Source organism: Tenrec ecaudatus, chromosome 6 (genome assembly GCF_050624435.1).
Source record: "Tenrec ecaudatus isolate mTenEca1 chromosome 6, mTenEca1.hap1, whole genome shotgun sequence".
NCBI lineage: Eukaryota > Metazoa > Chordata > Mammalia > Afrosoricida > Tenrecidae > Tenrec > Tenrec ecaudatus.
The window spans coordinates 10,222,018-10,241,683 of NC_134535.1; the positions used below are offsets into that span (position 1 = coordinate 10,222,018).

The 19,666-nt window shown below is 47.6% G+C and overlaps 1 protein-coding gene across 3 annotated transcripts in view; it reads left to right on the plus strand.

The window, feature by feature from the left end:
* Nucleotides 1-19,666, plus strand: part of TNRC6B (trinucleotide repeat containing adaptor 6B) — a 293,374-nt gene that overhangs the window by 258,025 nt on the left and 15,683 nt on the right. For all 3 annotated transcript variants that reach the window (XM_075553605.1, XM_075553606.1, XM_075553607.1), the window contains 9 exons: nucleotides 3,641-3,772; nucleotides 4,427-4,528; nucleotides 4,878-5,061; nucleotides 9,425-9,562; nucleotides 11,717-11,893; nucleotides 13,089-13,235; nucleotides 13,497-13,592; nucleotides 16,189-16,413; nucleotides 18,167-18,237. In XM_075553605.1, coding sequence (XP_075409720.1) covers nucleotides 3,641-3,772; nucleotides 4,427-4,528; nucleotides 4,878-5,061; nucleotides 9,425-9,562; nucleotides 11,717-11,893; nucleotides 13,089-13,235; nucleotides 13,497-13,592; nucleotides 16,189-16,413; nucleotides 18,167-18,237 — 1,272 coding nt within the window. The remainder of the gene's footprint in view (nucleotides 1-3,640; nucleotides 3,773-4,426; nucleotides 4,529-4,877; nucleotides 5,062-9,424; nucleotides 9,563-11,716; nucleotides 11,894-13,088; nucleotides 13,236-13,496; nucleotides 13,593-16,188; nucleotides 16,414-18,166; nucleotides 18,238-19,666) is intronic.

Genomic DNA, 19,666 nt, shown 5'->3' on the forward strand with positions numbered 1-19,666 from the left:
GTGTGCTCATTGTACACACATCTGCTAGGAGCCCAGTCCTCAAAAGAAGCATCAGACAAGGTTTGGTAACGGTTGGTAGCATTCAGTATCTCTTTCAGGCCAGAGAGGAAGCAATCGGGAGAGCTATTACTTTAAACCTAAAGTACTCCCCCAAATGGTGTGAGCGATAGGCTACGTGACGGTGACTGGAATCTTGGCAACAATTGTGAGTCAACTCTACGGTGCCTGGACTTAAGATACTTCCGGGCTAGAAAACATTAGAGAAAAAAGATGGACATGCCTCGCCCATGGTGATGCCACAGAATGAGTTCTGAACACGGTGCTGCTGAGCTCAGGGTTTGTAAACGCCCATTTTCAGAAGATGCACCATGAGGTTATGAAAGCAATGAGGAGTTAGAGAATGAGATTGGTGGTAAGGATTCTGCTGGCACTAAAACCGAGAAGCATCTGAGGCTTGCAGACAGACACTGCGGCTGGTGACTGGGAAACTCACCCTCATGTAGCGCCCCCGATCAGAAATGCCCAAGTATCTTTGTCCCACCAGAAAATGGATGATTGAGGAGCAATTTAAAACCATTTTTGGAAGGAGAAATATGGAAACCGACCCCAAGACTGATGAACTTGGGGCTATGATGCTACACTCTAACTCCAAACTAAACTCGCTGCCACTGAGTTGGTTCCAACTCCGAGTCTCTCTGTGGGACAGACCAGAACTGCCTCTAAGGGTGTCTGAGACTATCGGTCTTCAGGGAAGCAGAAAGAAAGCCTCGCCTTTCTCCTGCCGAGAAGCTGGTGGGTTCAAATCGCCAACCTAGCGGTTAGCAGCCCACCCTGTCGCGCACTACCCCACCAGGGCTCCTTGATTCTAGACTAGATTATCAAAGAGATAGCTTTGGGGCAGCTGGGATAGGAATCCGCTATCACGGTTTGCAAGTTTTGATTTGCTCATGATCTTCCTTATTAATCCATAAGAAACCCTGGGTCGGAAGCCCTGCCCTCGTCATTGGGTCTTCGTGTCAGCAAACCTTGTAACCGGCTGTCTGGTTGTTTGCAGTAGAAACACACGGGCTAAATGCTAGAAAACTTCCAGCAGCTCGTAAAGGAGGCCTATTCCTGGGCAGATTAGGGGTCTATGGGAAGGAAGTTCTTGGCGGCGAGCTGCAGTGTGGCCTGCAGCTCCACTTCTGCTGTACTTCCCATCACCCAGCTGAGGGGGACATAAAAACACCTGTCTCCTAGCAAATTAGACGATAGTAGAGGCCTTCCACTGAATAAGTATTTAGTGAGTGTCCACTCTGTGCCAAGAACATCAGTTGTAACCAGCTGCTCTGAAATTACGGAGGTGGGGAGATATGATTCAGTAGCGAGACATTTTTAAATATTATAGATTTCAACTGACAGTAAGCCAAGTGTGTGAATTAAGGAGTTGGAAGGTCACCAGACAAACTGAGATTTTAGTATTGTTAATGAACGTGTGACTTCCACCGGAAGAGTAGTAATAGTCTAGTCTAAGCGACTCTAGAAAATGGCTTTCTGTTCTGGGCTGTTTTTATCAAAAGATGGAATGAGATGAAGGCGAGAGAACTGGTCATGTTTCCTCTGATGAGAAGATGCCTGGGTAAGGTCTCTAGACTCCCGGGGAACCATCCTGAGGAGGAATAGACCCCCACTTACTGAGCGCATTCCTGAGTAGTTCACATAAAACCCTCAGAAGAAGTTGATAGGATTCTGGCTTTAAGATGAGAACGTGGAGCTCAGAAAGGTGGATGAGTAACTTGCTCCAGTTACACAGCTTAGAAATGGACTGCCTCTAGGGCTAAGCCCTTCCTCCGCGCTCCACTGCAGCCCCAAGGCGCGTCCACTGGCTTCAGTGGATGACAGGGAAACTCATTTCCAATCAGCTCAAGAAATGTTTACAGATCCCTGTCCCTGGAGCTTGCGGCTGCCTGGCCCAGCTCACTCCTGAGACCCCAGAGACTGGAGACAGTGACGGCAGGCTTCTCTGTCAGGGTAGACCAGTCCTTCGCACATCACGGCTCTGGTAGGCGCATTTGTACAGCGATATTAAGTGATGATTATAGTGAAGTCCTAGAGAGCATGAGAGATGGAAGAGAGATTAAAATCATGGAGTCAGACACATTTCATGGTAGCATGCTCACCTCACACTCACTTGGTGGTCCACGTGGAGAAAGAGAGATCTTTATTGCTAACCAAGGCTTTTATATTCTCTAGGGACATGCAATCCCCCTAATTACAGGTAAAGACATATGTCACAGGAAAGGGTTGTGCTATAGGTAATACAGTAATGGGAAGGGGGTGGTCTAGGGACATACACGCAATAGGAAGAGGAGGGATTGGGGGTAAACATGTGACAAGATGGGTGGATCCTAGATTCAGGATGGCAGCCTAACTTTGGACGTCACTGAGCAGGTTTGACCTGTTCTCTAGCTCACTATAGAAACCAGTATCAGTAGGATGTAAACCTCATCTTAGGGACCAGACTGATGGCTGCAAGCCTTTAGGGATAACTAGCCATTGTCCTTAACAGCAGGGGGCCGGGTGACTACTGCCTTCAGGGAGGTAACTTGACAAGCAGTGTCCTAAGCCTAACATATTTGGGGGAGAGGACTTGGGAGGAATTTTTGTTTCTCACACACTCTCTGCAACTCCGTGTGGATTCAGTCTGAGAAGTCAGGAATTCAAAGTCCAGTGTGGTGTTTCACAGGCTAACATACGGCTGTTTTCCCATCAGTATAGCTTTCCTGTTGTGAGCACTCATCGCTTTATGCAGCTCTCACTCTTCCAGCAATAACTCCTCCAATTAAATAGAAGCCAGGCTCTCGCAGAAACCTTTATTATTTCCTTTGTGGTGAGAGGTTTTCTTGATGCTAAAATGCACAATTTTTACTGTAGAACAACTAGAAAGTGTAAAGAAGTGAAGATGCTCTTATAATCTCCAGGAGTCCTAGAGCTGCTGTGGGCTGCCACCCTCAAGATGAGCAGTTCAAAACCCACCAGCTGCTCTGCGGAAGAAAGATGAGGCTGTGTGCACTCATGCAAATCTGCAGTCTCAGAAACCCTATTTGGGGGTGCTTTGAGTGGAAAGGACTAAAAGGGCTGTGGGTTTGGTTTCGGGGTTTGTTTGTTTCTAACAAAATTTTGGTGGGGGCTCGTACAACTCCTAACAGTCCATCCATCCATCCATCCACTGTGTCAAGCACATCTGCTGCCATCATCATTCTCAAAACATCCTCTTTCTACTTGAGCTCTTGGTATCAGCTCCTCATTTTTTCTCCTCCTTCTCCCACCCTCCCTCCTTCACAAAGCCTTGATAATTTATATATATATATTTATGTGTCTCACTGTGTCCAATGTCTCCCTTCATCCACTTTTCTGTTGTCCGTCCTCCAGGGAGGGGGTTATATGTAGATCATTGTGATTGGTTCCCCTTCTCTCCCCCATTGGTTTGGGTTTTTCATCTCAGCACTGAGAGTCCATCTTAGTTAATATTTTAGTGTGTCTGCACCACTCACTCTTTAAGTGTAATATTTGAGGGGAAATAGGGGGGGGGCAAATGTTGACAGCAGTTGGCTTTAGATCCATTGGGTTCATCATCAGGTGTGTGTGTGTGTCTGTCTAGGTTTCTGCCTCAATGCTCAAGCAGTTCCCCAACAGCGGCCTGAGTCCAGGTCTCTTCAATGTGGGGCTCCAGTTATCTCCCCAACAAATTGCCATGCTGAGCCAGCTCCCCCAGATGCCTCAGTTTCAGTTGGTAAGTAGCAGCTTATCTTCCTAGCGCTGCAAAGTATATTTCCGCCCTCCTGCTACCCCCTTCCACCCCACCCCCAAATTGGTAGCTTTCTTTAGTTTTGATTTGCTTCATTTATCTTGAGGCTCTTGGGTCTGTCTGTGCTGGGCACGGAAGTGTTATTAGGAACCCTGGTGTCGCCGGGATTAAGCTGATTGAAAGGCTAGCGGTTGGAAAACACCTGACAGTCTGCTCTAGGCAGCGAACACCTATCAAACACCCAAAGAGCAAGGCTGCTTTGTCACATGGGGTCGCTATGAGTTGAAAATTGAGCCTGCTGCTTCTAGCAACCACAAAAGGTTGAGAGATCAGCCCAAACTCACCCCACCCCACTGCTGCCGAGTCTCTTCCGCCTCATAGCGACCTCCTAGACAGGGTAGAACTCCCCCAGCACCTACGCAAGGCTGTGCACCCTTATGGAAGCAGACCACCTCCTCTTCTCACACAGCCTTTCAGCCAGCAGCCGAGGCTTTTAACTTCTGCATCCCAAGGGCTGCTTGTACGGAAATGTCACTAATAGACCAGAAAACTGATGCTGCCTTTTCCTCGTTGATAGTAAGTGCAGGCGTTCTCAGTAAATCCAGCTTAGGAGACCCCGCCCCCTCTCTACTTTTACAGGCTTGTCAGCTTCTCCTGCAGCAACAGCAGCAGCAGCAGCAGCAGTTGTTGCAAAACCAGCGAAAGATTTCTCAAGCTGTGCGGCAGCAGCAAGAGCAGCAGGTGCGGCCTCCTCGGCGGTGGGAGGCTTCAGTGGGGTTGAGGTTGGCGCTCCAAACTGGCTCTGGGCTACTAACTTAAAAGGTTGGCAGTGGCTCTGCTGGAGCCACTTCCTCAAGGTCACAACCAGTGACAGCCCTGTGGAGCTCAGCTCGACTGATGCACCCGGGGCTCATACAATTCAGAATCAGCTTGGTGACAGCCAGTGGGGATGGGGGTGGGTGGGAAGGCTCCCTCTAGTCATCATGTGAGGAGCAGGTCTTGATAACGACAAGGGCCCATGTGCAGCCTTGTCCGGTACCATTCAGGAGACAGGCTCACTGTTTCTCTCTGGCCCCTCCCGCCCCGGCAGCTTGCTCGAATGGTGAGTGTGCTGCAGCAGCAGCAGCAGCAGCAGCAGAGGCAGCCCAGCATGAAGCATTCGCCATCGCATCCCGTCGGGCCCAAGCCACATCTGGACAACATGGTACCCAACGCTCTGAATGTGGGCCTCCCAGACCTTCAAACCAAAGGGCCAATACCTGGATATGGTTCTGGTAAGCTCTTCGTCTTGAACCCTGCCATTTTTCTTCTGTGTTGAACTCTCATGTTCTGGGCCATGTTAGAAGTCACACCCCTAGTATCCCTGTTTCACAGAGGAGAAATCTCAGGCTCCCATAGCATGTTGACAGTTTTCCCAGGCTCCCTACACAGCTGATGAATCATAGAGATAAGGCACCTGTGTCTGACTACAAAGCCACAGAGTCATGAATGGCTTCAAGGATTTCCAGAAGCCAGGTGAAATGGCTGTCCACCCTTTGAGTGCCACACAAACATCCTAGATTGCCATCAAACATCTACCGCTGGAAGTGCTTCGCTCTACTGATAAGCTTCCCTTCTCTTAAAAACCACGAGGACCTAAAATTGCAGGGCAGGCTGATGAAATTCATCTAGTAGTTTGTCTTCTGAATTAAATAGAACTATGAGTGCAAGCAGGGGTATGCCTTTGACATTCATTAAGAATCTGTTGGCAAGAACATCCCAGCTCTTTCAGAATTGGGAAGGGTGTTATGAACAGAATTTTAGAAGCGTGGCTGTAAGGATTTCAGTCAAAATGAAAATAGTAAGAAGGTGCCCCATATCACAGTGTGTCTTCCTAAACCTGGTGATATTGGCGTCTCAGGGTATTATGATTCTGGTAAAAAGTGGGTGAAGGGAGACGTCGGACAGTGTAAGATATGACAAAATAATCATTTATAAATTATCGAGGGTTCATGGAGGAGGGGAGAGTGGGGAAACATGGGGAAATGAGGAGCTAATGCCAGGGGCTTACATGGAGAGCAAATGTTTTGAGGATGACAAGGGCAATGAATGTACAAATGTGCTTCACATAATGGAGGGATGTATGGATTGTGATAAGAGTTGTATGTCCCCCTAATACAATGATTAAAAAAGAAAAAGATCCTGGTATATTAACTGGAAAACAGGAATTAGGGATAGGACCCAGAAGCATGCCCCAGGTGGCAAAGCAACCCCAGTCAATTTCCCTGCCCTTGGGGGTCTAGTTCAGTGACCTTCCAGCTGGCTTGCCCTGAATCGCACTTATTTGAAGTGAAAATTTGGGGCTGAAAGCAAATCTGATTTGGATGTGTATTTTGAATGAGTTAAACTGCGTATCTAATAAGATGTTGAATATATATATATATTCATATATATGCCATATATACTTGTGTATATATTAGCTGAGTTTTTCCGGCACACTTTTTATACAGTTTTTGTGGTCAAGTTAGGTGCCTTGGTTGATATTTGGGTGACTTATACTCGAGTATATATGGTATATCATATGAAGAGATTAAGTCCACACACACAAATTACATTGCTAAGGTGTCAAAAATGAACAGTATTTTAAATTTCTGAATGCTGGGTAGATCCAACTAAAAAAGCGATACTCCCTAGGTAACGAACATAATTAAATGTTTTTTAATCCTGCTCAAGCCTCTCTTGTTGGTATATGTTCTCCAAATCAAAGGGTGTAATGACAACTAAACTGATCCTTAACTGATCCTTTTGGAGAACGGATGGTTCCTAACGCTGTGCTTACAGCAAAATGGAAAACTCACACAATCGCATCCTAGGTGCTAATAGCCGGTCTGAAGATTACCTTTCAGTAGATTTGCCTGGGCTGGGGACAAAGACATATACCTGGAGAGGAACCAAAGTAATTTAATGATGTTATTATAGCAGGACTCCCACTTACTCTACTTCTGCTAAATGAGATTTCTTAGTTCCATCATGCATGGTGGTAAAATTGGGACATTTTCAGATAAATAGACATGAAAGGAATGTGTAAACATCAGACCAACCTTATGAGAAATGCTAACAAGAGTTGCACACAGAGAACCAGCAACAGGAGAGGAGAAGGCGCCCTAAGATTACTCTCCATGATACCACCAGCCAGCGTCAACCCAGAGCTAGAATCATCCCAAATAAGGCCTGTCTCTGAGACTGAAAGTAGGGAACAAGGTATAGTCACCTGTCGTGCAGAGTTACAAAATAAAGCCACCCAATGGTATGGTCACAGCACTTCCAGATGGTGAGGAGCTCGCGCTTGAGTGAAGGGGAAGGCTGTGTACAACTAAAAGAGGTTGGCCGAAAATGATGGAGGAGGGCAGGCCGTTGAAAGGGGGGCAGACGTGCAAGACAAGTGGGAGACACAGGGGCAGCGTGCTGTGCGTGCGAGACAAGTGGGAGACACGGGCAGCGTGCTGTGCGTGCAAGACAAGTGGGAGACACAGGGGCAGCGTGCTGTGTATGCAAGACAAGTGGGAGACACAGGGGCAGCGTGCTGTGCGTGCAAGACAACTGGGAGACACGGGCAGTGTGCTGTGCGTGCGAGACAAGTGGGAGACACAGGGGCAGCGTGCTGTGCGTGCAAGACAAGTGGGAGACACGGGCAGCGTGCTGTGCGTGCGAGACAAGTGGGAGACACAGGGGCAGCGTGCTGTGCGTGCAAGACAAGTGGGAGACACGGGCAGCGTGCTGTGCGTGCGAGACAAGTGGGAGACACAGGGGCAGCATGCTGTGGCACTACACCTGGTCCCTCGCCCAAGATGTACAGCTTCATATGGCGTGCTCCACAACCACAGAGATGTCTGTGAAGATCAGCTTAAAGGATCTTAATGTACTGTGCACTTTAAATAAGTTTCAGAGCAACTTCAAAGTAATTCATTATAAGGAATGATTAACCTTTAATTTTTCTGTGTTGCTCTTCATCAGAACCCTCGTGTTTTATTTTGGTTGCCAATGCTCTTTCTCCGTGATTGGAGTGGAGCTTTCAGGCAGCCAGGAAGCTGAGACCCCGGGCTGGCGGTTCTCTGTCAAAAGCCACCGTGTCATTTGCACAAGGAACACTTGGCTCACTCCAGTAAAACATGTTCCACAAATTCTCAACCTCCCCGTCCATCCATCGTCCATCCTTTCATTTTACCTACTGAAACTGCCAGAAGAAAATAGTCCCGACCCTCCTCCTTAAAAAAAAAAAAAAAAAAAAGATCACCTCATTAAAAATACTTCCATCTCCAAGGATTTCCCTTTTCAAAAAAAAAAAAAAGGAAAGAAACCAACCAGCCTTGGATTAGGAAAGCCAGTTAAAAAAAGGTGATGGAGCCACGTGCTTTACAAAACTAGCAGCCTTTCAAATGTAGGTCAGGTAGGTTGGAGAACAGATTGAAACCTGATTTATTATGTGTTGGTGAAGCGAGCGCAGACCAGTAGGATCAGCACAGGGAAGAAAACCATGACGTGGGCCTTCCATGGGCCTGCGGCAAATGGAACTTGAGAGCCAAAGAGGTCGCAGGGCTGGAGGCGGAGAAAAGCGGAGCTGTAGTTGGCATCTGGGCAGTGCCGTGGCGGAGCCCTGCCTGGTGCCTACACTTTGCTGTGTGGCCACATGGTCGATGGCTCCTCCTCACCTTTCTGAATCCCTTCCTCTCCCCTCCCGTTTCATTCGTTGTTTTGGCCTTTATTGTCCTCTTTGAAGAAGTGTTAAATACATTCAAACCCAAGGTGGACAGAAAACCCCATGGGGCCACCTCCACAAACCTTTCCCCAGGCCCAGTCCCGTGCATTGCCACAACTAGTGGGCTTCAGATCAGTCCCCAGGTCTCCCTCATTGCCTTAAGACCTCTTTCAAGTTGATCTCTTGGATTCTACGCACAGGCACACACTCAGACCACCCCATACTCACACAGCCGGTTCTTTAATAACACCAATCTAGTTACTTCTCAGTGACTTAAAATATTCTCTCTTGCCCTAGAGAAAAGGGTCCCAAGTCCTGGTCTGATGTACAAGAGCCTCCATGACATGACTCTTCCTTTCTCCCCACCTCCTGCCACTCTTCCACCTTGCTTCATCCCACAGTGAGCCAACCATTGCACCCACATGGAATGTCTTGCCATACCTTAAACATGTCAACTGTCGGGAGTCAGAACTTTTACACTTCACTCCTCACGCCCTTGCCTCACGCCCTTGGTCAATGACCTTTATTCTCCTAGGCCTTTCCTCCTGCCAGTGCCCGTGACACAGCCTTCCTGCTGTTCCTACACCACTTCAGTGTGACGGTGGACATTGCCATCTAAGGTGGAGAATCCCGGCCCTAGTCCACTGCCTGGGTAGATGTTGGATCTTTGAATAAGAGATTGTACAAGTGCATTGAGATAGAAAGATAGTCTCCAAGACCAGATGAATACCACACACTGTTCATACTTGACCCCGCCATCACTTTCCCCCCCACAAACAGGAGCCAAGAGTTGAGATTTGAATCAAAGGGAATTGGTCTCTGACAAAACAAGGCAGCACCTGGGCTCTGCCTCAGAACACTTGGCTGGACAGGAAGGCTTAACGTGTGGTTCTGCATTTCAGGGTTCAGCTCTGGCGGCATGGACTATGGCATGGTTGGCGGGAAGGAGGCTGGAACCGAGTCTCGCTTTAAACAGTGGACCTCCATGATGGAGGGACTTCCCTCTGTGGCCACACAGGAAGCCAATATGCACAAAAATGGTGAGAGCAGCCGCACTTCGTGAGTCGGGGCCATTCTGCCCTGGCTGGCCTGTGAAATTGTTTTGAAGCATAAATCTTCATCTTTGTCCTAATACATCACTTGTGGCCCTGCCCTACCCCCATAAATCTTCAGCTCTCTTAGGATAGGAAAGTTGAGTTAAATGAATATCAAGTTACAAGAAACTGGTTCTGATTTAGGGGACAGCAGGATTTGCCACGAGCCCCTGGAATCCAGGTCATGTGCAGGTGCTGTGAATCTGGACTTTCTGTGGTGGAACCTCAGTGAATGAATGACCTGAGTGGATGGAATCAGCTCATTGAGGGGGTGTTATTATTAATGTCACTGGTGTGCACTTAGTTGGTTGCCTTTTTGAAGCCTAGTGGAGCCCAGGCAGTGCATGTGAGTTTTAAAAAAAATTATTTTTCACCATATTAAGTCCCATTTGCTTCTTTTTTTTTAAACCCTTGCCCTTTCATCTCCTAAAAATGACTAATGGGTCCTTACATGAGATATGAACTTTCCGAAAAGCCATCTTATTCTTTGTGAATCACAGTGTCTGCAGACAGGCCTGGAGGGCACTGTCTCTGCCTCCTCGTAACTCCCTCTCAGGGCTCCTGCGGTGCCCTGGAAAACTGAGAACGGGCCTCAGGACCTCCTTTGGCGTTTGCTTCAGCGTTGGCTTCAATTGACAGTAATTCAGTGGGACTCAACTGTAGCCCTGAGAATTAAGAATAAATAAGGGCCTGGCTGTTCCTTTGCGGGACTTGGCTCCAGCCCGGCCCTGGAGGGTAAGGTTGTCAGGTTTTCTTTGTAGCGCCCTCTGCAGTAAGCCCGGCCGTGGAATGGCTGCCCAGCTTTTTCCACCCGCTCTCCCGAGGGACCCCTGTCCTTTGACTTGGTGCCCTGGGATCCAGATTGACTTCTGGAATGAGCAAGTCTGTTTTGGGGGCCTGCACAGTCCAAGCCCCCATGTCACCTGGAGAGTGAGGCACTTTCACAACTTCCTCAGACTGGTCCCGAGGACACAGGAGGTGCCTGACAGTCAATACCCAGTGGCATGTGGGAGGGTGCCTCGAGGTAAAGTAACCATGGTTATAAATAGCCCAGAGACACTTCCCGGCTTCCTTAGCAATTTCCGGGGAAGGCAGCTGCTCCTTTTCCACAACTTTACCAAAATGTACCCTGGAGCCAGATTCTTCCAAGGCCTTCCTAACAAGCCAATGACAGGGGCTGCTGTTGATTCATTCCCCCTGCCGGACCACACCAAAGCAAACCAGGTGATTCTTAATGTATCACCCTGGAAATCATTCCAACTTGGTTCCTAGGGGGGATTAAGAATAGCTCCAGAAACATAGGCTAGCATGTAAAATTCCTTTCACAGCAGGAAGTAGAATGGTGGTCGCTCCTGGGTGCCTACGCTGTTCAGTTCTTTGTTAGAGAGCATTTTCAACTTTTGGTTTTGTGTTTTCCCCATTGCCCCATAGCCTATACTATGTACAAGAATGGGGCACTGAGAGAATCGCGGAAGTGCTCTCAGGAAAACCCTTACAAAGACTTTGCTGTTCTCTGCCTGTGGGGCCCTGGCTCCGGGAGCCACAGCGCTGACTGCTGGAGCCTTGTTGGCAGAGACCCTGGGCGGGAATGCCATCTCATTGCTTGGGAATGTAAAGCAATTACAGATGCTGTCCTCTCTACCCTGGTCCTCCTGGCTCCACTCAGCCTGCTCAGCACGGAATGCCTTGGGTGGAACCCATCAGTAGGAATGTACTGAAAAGCCCTCTTTGCTACAACCAGCTGTTTATTCATATTTCTCCCTGACTCCTTAGCGTAGAAACTTTGGGAATTGTGGTAGGATTATCTGTAGTTTGTGAGCATTTCTTTAATTCAGAAGACAGATAACTTTAAACTGGAAATGTATGCTCATGCTTGAGAATGCTCTCAAGCACGTCAGGGAGACGTGGAGAGCTCCAGACGGGTGGAATGCATCGTTCCTGGTCTTGCTGCTTGTTCATGCCGGACTGAGTCTCAGAGGCCTCTCTGGACCGCATAGACCTCCAGATAACTGTGTTTGTTTGCGTTACTCAGAATAGAAAGGGTGACATGTTCTGTCCCGTGGACCCCTTTGTTAATGAGTTTTCTCTCTCTTTTCCCAGGCGCTATCGTGGCCCCTGGTAAAACCCGAGGAGGGTCGCCGTACAACCAGTTTGATATCATCCCAGGTGACACACTGGGTGGCCATACGGGTCCTGCTGGTGATAGCTGGTTACCTGCCAAATCTCCACCAACAAATAAAATCGGAAGTAAATCCAGCAATGCCAGTTGGCCTCCAGGTACTGTCCCGGAAATGCCTCTTCAACGATAGCATTTATGTTTTCATTGTTCAGCTCAGGCTCTGAACCCACTGTGTACTGAGGCACGAGACTGGTCACAGCCAGCTGTGAGCCATGGGGAGGTAGGAGTTTCAGTCCACCAGGGGCTCTCCTCCTAGCAGTCAGTCAGGGAGACCAGACGGGAACTCCGGCCGGCTCCACGGCAGGTGGCCGTGGTCAATTCTGCCACGAGGAGTGGCACGTGGGAGTCAAGCAAGGTGACTCTGACCTGGCACGTGACTCCCATCCCATGGACAGGATGCCTTAGCACCTGGTTTTTGTGAGTGTCCAACTTGACTTGATTATTCATTAAGTATTTTTAATAGGTACATTGACGTTTGGGGACAGACTTATTTTTGTTGTTACTGGCACAGATCTATCTTCATTGTGGAAAGATTGGAAAATTAAATGAAAAACCCCTAATTCGAAGAATGTGAAGGCCTGTTCCTCCAGACCTTTCTGTCCTGTATATTTGTGATAGGAATCTCCAGAGTTGAATTTTCATTGTAAAGTAAACTCATTAAATATATGCTGTTCTTCCTCATCGTGAATGGGGAAATGAAAATTTATTTGTTCTGCCATGTAGCTTTAACTATGGTTTAAATTAACACCTACCCCCAGTTTTTTGGTGGTAGAGGGTAACCTCCTGATATATTCCAGGCATTTGACATGACAAGCCACACTATTCCTAGACATCTGTGTAGCGACGATTCTCAGCCAGTTGTTGGTGAGGAACATGGGAGGAGTCCCTGATCCTGCATCCCGGTTCCTGACTTAGCTGCCTGGGCAGTTCTTAGGAACATTAGGGAACCAAATTCTGCTTTTCCTACCTTCAGACCTTAATCTCCCTAGATGCAGGAAGGTCAAGCACCTGAGGTCATTCATGATGAGTGGTGGTTCAAGGTCACCACCAGAGGCAGACACAGGAGGTCGGCAATTTCAAGGGCATCAGAGAGAGGCAGGGATTTCAGTTGAGAATGTGTACATGCTGATTCCTTTTTCCCTTTTTAGCTTTGTAATGAAAATCTGTAAAATAAAGCAAGGCTTCGACTCATTTTCACAGCCCCATTGCTAGTGACAAAAAAGAGCTGTCAGGTTTTGAACACCACCTCACCAAACACTACCTCACCCTGATTATTTGTTGTTCTTGTCTCAGAATTCCAACCAGGAGTGCCATGGAAAGGTATCCAAAACATTGACCCTGAATCCGACCCTTACGTCACCCCAGGAAGTGTGCTGGGGGGTACAACCACATCTCCCATTGTAGATACTGACCACCAACTTCTGCGGGATAACACCACAGGTAAAGGAGTGGCACTGCCATGCCTTGGGTTACCACCCCCTCTTTTCCTAGGTGTCAATCTGTGGCTTCTTCTATATTTACTGCTACCTGCTTATTTACCCAGAAAACAAGAATCCGTAGCTTTATGCATTTTTATTTGTTAAAGATTTCTTTCCCCCTTCATTCTCTTTTCTCCTGAACATTGAATTGAACACTCTAAAGGACCTACTTGTTATGCCTACATTTATATGCATCGTTTTCTTCTTCATTTGTCATACAAAGGGTCTAATTCTTCCCTCAACACCTCGCTGCCTTCACCTGGTGCCTGGCCCTACAGTGCCTCTGACAACTCCTTTACCAACGTTCATAGCACTTCAGGTATGAGTGCCCCTGTTACAGATCCCGTTACAGGAGAACAGGTAGACTTGGTCTCTAAGAAATGCTTTTGGGAGGGGGAGCGGGGAAGTGAGCTGATAACCAAGGGCGCAAGTAGAAAGAAAATGTTTCGAAAGTGATGATGGAAACATGTAACAATGGATGGATGGATGGATTGTGATAAGAGCTGTAAGAGCCCCCAACACAGTGATTCTTTTAAAAAAAGAATTGCTGTTTACAAAAGTTGAATTAATGTAATTCAGTGTAGATGGTCCCAAATTTGATCACTTTCATCCCCTTCTCTGTCTGCTGTGTGGAAGTTAACCATTCGTTCAGCTGAATAGACTTTCACAGACTTTTGTGCTGGGCCGGAAGCCACTGGTTTCCCACAAGGAGGAGATAAATTCAACTTTAGGACAAGGTAGCTAATAACACAGGCGAGCGAAAGGCATTGTGGGTGTTCAGAAGACAGAGGTCATGTCCTGATAGGGTCATGAGAAGAGCCAATGGGGTTGGTAGAAGTCATTGCCAAGGCAACCAAGTATAGTGTTCGTTCCTCAAGAGATCTACCTCGTGGACCATAGACAAAGATGAAGGAAAGATAGCCAAAGGGATAGAGAGGACCTCACTTCTGCCAGCCACCTTTGTCGAGTTCTGTGTGTGCGCGCACGCGTGTGTGGTGTTCTTCTCCCAGGAAGAATGAGAAGTTGACAGCTGTAATGCAGCCCGTGCAGTCCCTCATCCAGCACAATGCCGCATAGAGCTGTAGACAGATCACCTCAGTTTTGCAAGAGATTCGCCCGAAAGCCATGAAAGCCTTTCGGGCTTGTTCCTTCTTTGTGTGAAAACAGATGAAACCAATCTCTAGGTGCCTTGGAAGATGCTGCAGGCTAATGGCCTACGCACTGTCCTCTCTTTCCAGCTCATGGCATATCAGCAGTGCTACAGTAGCCACCAGTTACTGGCTGCTCTGCCAGGCAGGGATGATGATGCCAGGCCTCCAGCACGAGTTCTCTTTTAACTTTCACCGACATCTGTGAGGAAGCCTTGCATTCGCCCCACTTTGTCCATGATGAAACTGCTGTTCAACTAGCCCCTATAATGTGCCTCAAGGCTGAGCCACTCTGTAAAGGAGCCAACTCAGAATTCCCTATTGCTCACTAATGCTCTGCATTGTACTTTCCTAGGATTCTTTCTTTGTATTAAGAACTTGTTTTCACCTCCACCTCTTCTCCTGGTTTCTGTCTCAGACACAACTGTTCATCTTAGAGTTGGTTACCGTTGCTCACTCACCTGATAGATGGCCCAAGAGTCACCTCGGACTTGTCAGAAACCAAAAGTGTTCGGCTCCCCTACCTCCTCCAAGTGCCTTCCCTCGTAACTCTTTGGCCAGTGCTGTTGCCAAGCATGGAACTCACGATGGTGGCCATTCTTCCCACTGTGGACTTTCCCGTACTCCCTGTCCTGCCACTGGTTGCCTCTGCAGCCATGTCTCACCTTTGTCTCTTGAATCCAATTGGATTTTTCCAACACTAGTGGTACAGTGGGTTAAGCAAATAACAAGGTCAGCGGTTCAAACCCACCTGCCACTGCACTGGAGAAAGATGAGATTGTCTGTCCCCATAAAGATTGAGTCTCTTAAATTCTGTGGAGCAGTTATACCTTGTCCAGGAGGGTCACTGTGCGCCAGAAACGACTTAATGGCTGTTTGCTGCCACTCTGGTTTAGACTGTTAATACCACAAGCTGAATTGACTGCAAGAATCTCCTAAAAGCATCTCACTCTGCTTCCAGCCTATTTAGTGGCTGTTTTGGGTGACTCCATGAAACATCGTTCAGTCAGAATTCGGAGAATTGGGAGTTAAAGTTGAACCTTAGTTTGCAAGCCACCCTTCTCTCTGAGCCCATCCACTTATGTGAATCTGACGGCTCGGCACTCTATCTGCCGTCTGCTGAGCCTCGCCAGTTTTACTGCTCGCTCGTTCTCCCTTCTCATCTGAACATGAGCTTCTTGAGGAAAAGTGTTTATATTTTACCCAGAGCAGTGCTTTCGTGCCTTAAGCATGCTAAGCTTTTAGTGAATATTTATTACGTGTTTAATTTCCTTACATCTGTTTGAAGTTAATACTGAGTATAGCTAGATCAAGGCACCAAAAAGCACCCCTTGCATTCAGTCCCAGTGAGTATTTGTAGAGACCTTAAGGGCAGTGGGCTGTCTCCGGGGCTCCTGCTGTGTGTTTTTACATCGTGCTAGGTCGGTAAACCCACTGGCAACAGGAATGGTACAGCCTTTGTCTTGTCTTGCCTTCACGCGGTTTAAATCTCAGTGGTGAATCCCTTCTATCTGTGCTTAGTATAGCTTTGTATAATAGAAACACATGTATAGATAGAATTTATGCAGATTAAGGGGTTTCCAACAGTTCTTAAAAAAAATCCACTGTCGTTTCAATTTCATTTGTCCACAAACTTTTTTTTATTTTTTTATTTTTTTTTTAATTTTTATTTATTTTTTTTTTTTTGTCCACAAACTTTTTAACACCCACTTACATTTGGGGGCCAAAGTGACCCATCTAATCTTCCTTCCTTCTCTCTCCTTCTAGCAAAGTTCCCTGATTACAAATCAACATGGTCCCCAGACCCCATAGGACACAACCCCACTCATCTCTCTAACAAGATGTGGAAAAACCATATTTCCTCAAGGAACACTACACCGTTGCCCCGTCCACCTCCTGGTCTGACCAACCCCAAAGCGTCATCTCCCTGGAGCAGCACAGCACCCCGATCCGTCAGGGGTTGGGGGACACAGGACTCACGGCTTGCTTCGGGTGAGAAGGGGCTGCCAGGAGGAGCAGCATTGCGTTCCGAGGGGCTTCTGTTAGTCCACACAAATGGGGAGAATGGGAGGAAGTCTTCCCTAGGGAGCAGGGTTTCTCAGTCTTCCTAATGCCAAGACCCTTTAATACAGTTACTCATGTTGTGTTGACCCCATAAAATTGTTTTCATTGCTACCTCATAACTGTAATTTTGCTACTGTTATGAATTAGGCGTCTCCTGTGAAAGGGTCCTTCGACGCTCCCCTCTCCCAAAGGGGTCGCCCGAGAGTGATCAATGTTGTCAGTATAAGGCACAGAGACGAAGGAGCCCTGGGGAGGATGGGTAAAGTCTGAAGGGCTGACTGCAGAGCCATATGGGGTCCCTAGGAGACTAGTGGAAGAGAATGCAATCACTTAGGTCAAATGTCAGGGTTTTTTGGATTAAGAAGGTCAGGGATTTGGGGGAGCATCCAAACCAGGGACAAGGGAATAGCAAGTGAACTAAAATTGATGGAGAAAGGGGCGTAGGGTGCCTAGTGGGGCTCAGTCAAGGGCAATGAAGCAGTGAGGAATTACTAAACCCAAATGAAGGCCAAACATGATGGTGGGACAAGAGGAAAGTCAAAGAAAATAGAGGAAAGAACCAGGAGGCAAAGGACATTTATAGAGGCCTAAATACAGGTATGTACATATGTAAATATACATATAACGAGAGGGGAATAGAACTATGTACTCATATCTATATATTAAGAATTAAGGTTACAGATGGACATTGGGCCTCGACTCAAGTATTCCCTCAACACAGGAACACTTTGTCCTAACAATCTGGCATTCTGTGGTGCTCACCTACCCGACATGATCTCTGAAGACAAAATAGGTGCATAAGTAAATGTGGTGAAGAAAGCTGATGGTGCCTGGCTATCAAAAGATATAGCACTTGGGGTCTTACAGTCTTGAAGATAAACAAGTGGCCATCTAGCTGAGAAGCAACAAAGCCCACATGGAAGAAGCACACCAGCCTGTGTGATCATGAGGTGTCGATGGGATCAGGTACCAGGAATCTAAGACCCAGAACAAAATCATACCCGAGGTGAATGGGGGGAGGTGGGGCATGGAGTGGAGACCCAATGCCCATCTGTAGACAATTGAGTATCCCCCTACAGAGGGGTCACAAGGAAGAAACGAGCCAGTTAGGGTGCATTATAGCACCAATGAAACACGTAACTTTCCCTAGTGCTTTGGTGCAGATAATTGCCGAAACACGGGGAATCCAGGATAGATAGGTCCCACAGGGCCAACAATGAGAGTAGAGATACCAGGAGGATTAGGGGTAGGTGGGGATAGAAAGGGAGAACTGATCACAAAAAGATCAACCCATAATCCCTTCCCGGGACAAACAATAGAGTGGGTGAGGGGCAACAGGATGATATAAGATATGAAAATAATAATCTATAACTTATCAAGGGTTTGGGAGCAAGGGGGAAGAAATGGGGAGCTGATATCAGGCTCAAGTGGGAAGAGAATACTTTGAAAATGATGGCAGCATATGTGCAAATGTTTTTGACACACTGGATAAATGTGTGGATTGTGATAAGAGATGTAAGAGCCCCCAATAAAAGTATTTAATAAAAAACACATCAGCAGGAGGTATTGCTGAGAGAAGACATCTTATCATAGGAGCAGAGAGGCCTTGTGGACTATGTGAGAGCAGGGCTTGTTCATGGCTTTCTTAACTCTTCCTGGTCTGTCTTCTGCTTACTCACAGCCTCGACCTGGAGTGACGGAGGCTCGGTTTGTCCCAGTTACTGGCTGGTTCTTCACAATCTCACTCCACAGGTGAGCAGGCTTGCTCTCTCAGGGTTCCCTTGAGACCTCTGGATCCCGTTATAATAGTGGGACTCCTGAGGTGGATGGCTGGCAGATGGGAAAGCATTTAGCTCTCGGTTACTGCAAGAGATCCTTGGAATTTTGGTTTCTAGCAGTGAGCAGAGGCGATCTTATGTGGTGACTTCTGGTTAGCAGAGATCAGACCATAACGCTGCCCACTGGGGCAGCAGGACTAGGGGTGGAGGTGCTTTTTAACCACACATTTTAAAGAAATGGCTTATTTCCATTCTAGTTTACCAATTAGAGTTAAGCGTTTGAGGCTCAGTACTGGTTTTTCTGCTTCATAAGGGACTAGCCATCTCTCACCACCATCGACGGGATCTGTTGGTTATTAGTGTCAAGACCCCGTGGTTGCTCTCCATCCCCCTCTGTTCCACACGGCGGTGGCATTACTAATGTGCCCTTTGGTACGGGTCAATGGGCACCTTGCTAAAGGAGCCACTTGTGTGTCTCCTGGGGACACAGAGGCGTCAGAGGCCAGCGCTGAATTCATGCACAGCTTCAGGCCCACTTGACTAGCCAGCGTCCCCCACAGTGCCCCTCAGTGTTCACAGGTCTCCGGCCGCCTGTGTTTGGAATGTTGACGTAGTAAAACAAAACCAGCCGGTCTCCACCACGAGCCGCCTCACACGGTAGCATGCTGGCATGCGTCCCAGGTCTCAAGCCTCTCCGCCCCATGAACCCATTTGTTGGAGCAAAACCACAGATTCAGAAAGCTGGTGAAAAAGTTCTATTGTCTTTTCATTCCATTTTCCATACATGTTGAGGGAAAGCTTCTTAATAAATACAGTTGACGCGAGGTGACGGGTCACAGCTGATTAACTTCATTCGAATCCACCCAGCTCGCGCACCCATTCTTAGGAATACCTGGTGCGTGTCTGAAAAGAGTGAGCATCTCAGAAGCCCTCGAGCAGACCGACCCTGACAGACGGGTCGCTTTGAGTCAGAAACGACTCGGTGGCCGTGGTTTTGATAGAAATCATCAGACATTTGGTGATTTCTAGCGCCAAGCCCATTGTTCCAAAGAGCTCTCACTTAGCGTGGTGGCTGGAGGATGTGGTTGGGCCCAAGAAGTGGGTTTAGAAATGAGCCTGGGCAAGCTCACCAGGGTTCCTTTCTGCCTCAGCACATTCCAGAATAGGAAGAATGTGTTTTTATGTACACAGAATACATACGCAGGTTGGCTGTGTTTGTATTGGAAACAATGGATGTATTTTTTTAAGCAGAACTGCCTAATAGACTATTTTCAGTATACTGCCAAAGAAGATTCGAGGGCCAGCTCTTTGAGACTTTGAATACTTCTCACCACCTGCAGCTTGTTGTATCGGACATCTGTGGCATAGGCAGGCAGCCTTGTGCCATCAATTGTCACTCCCCC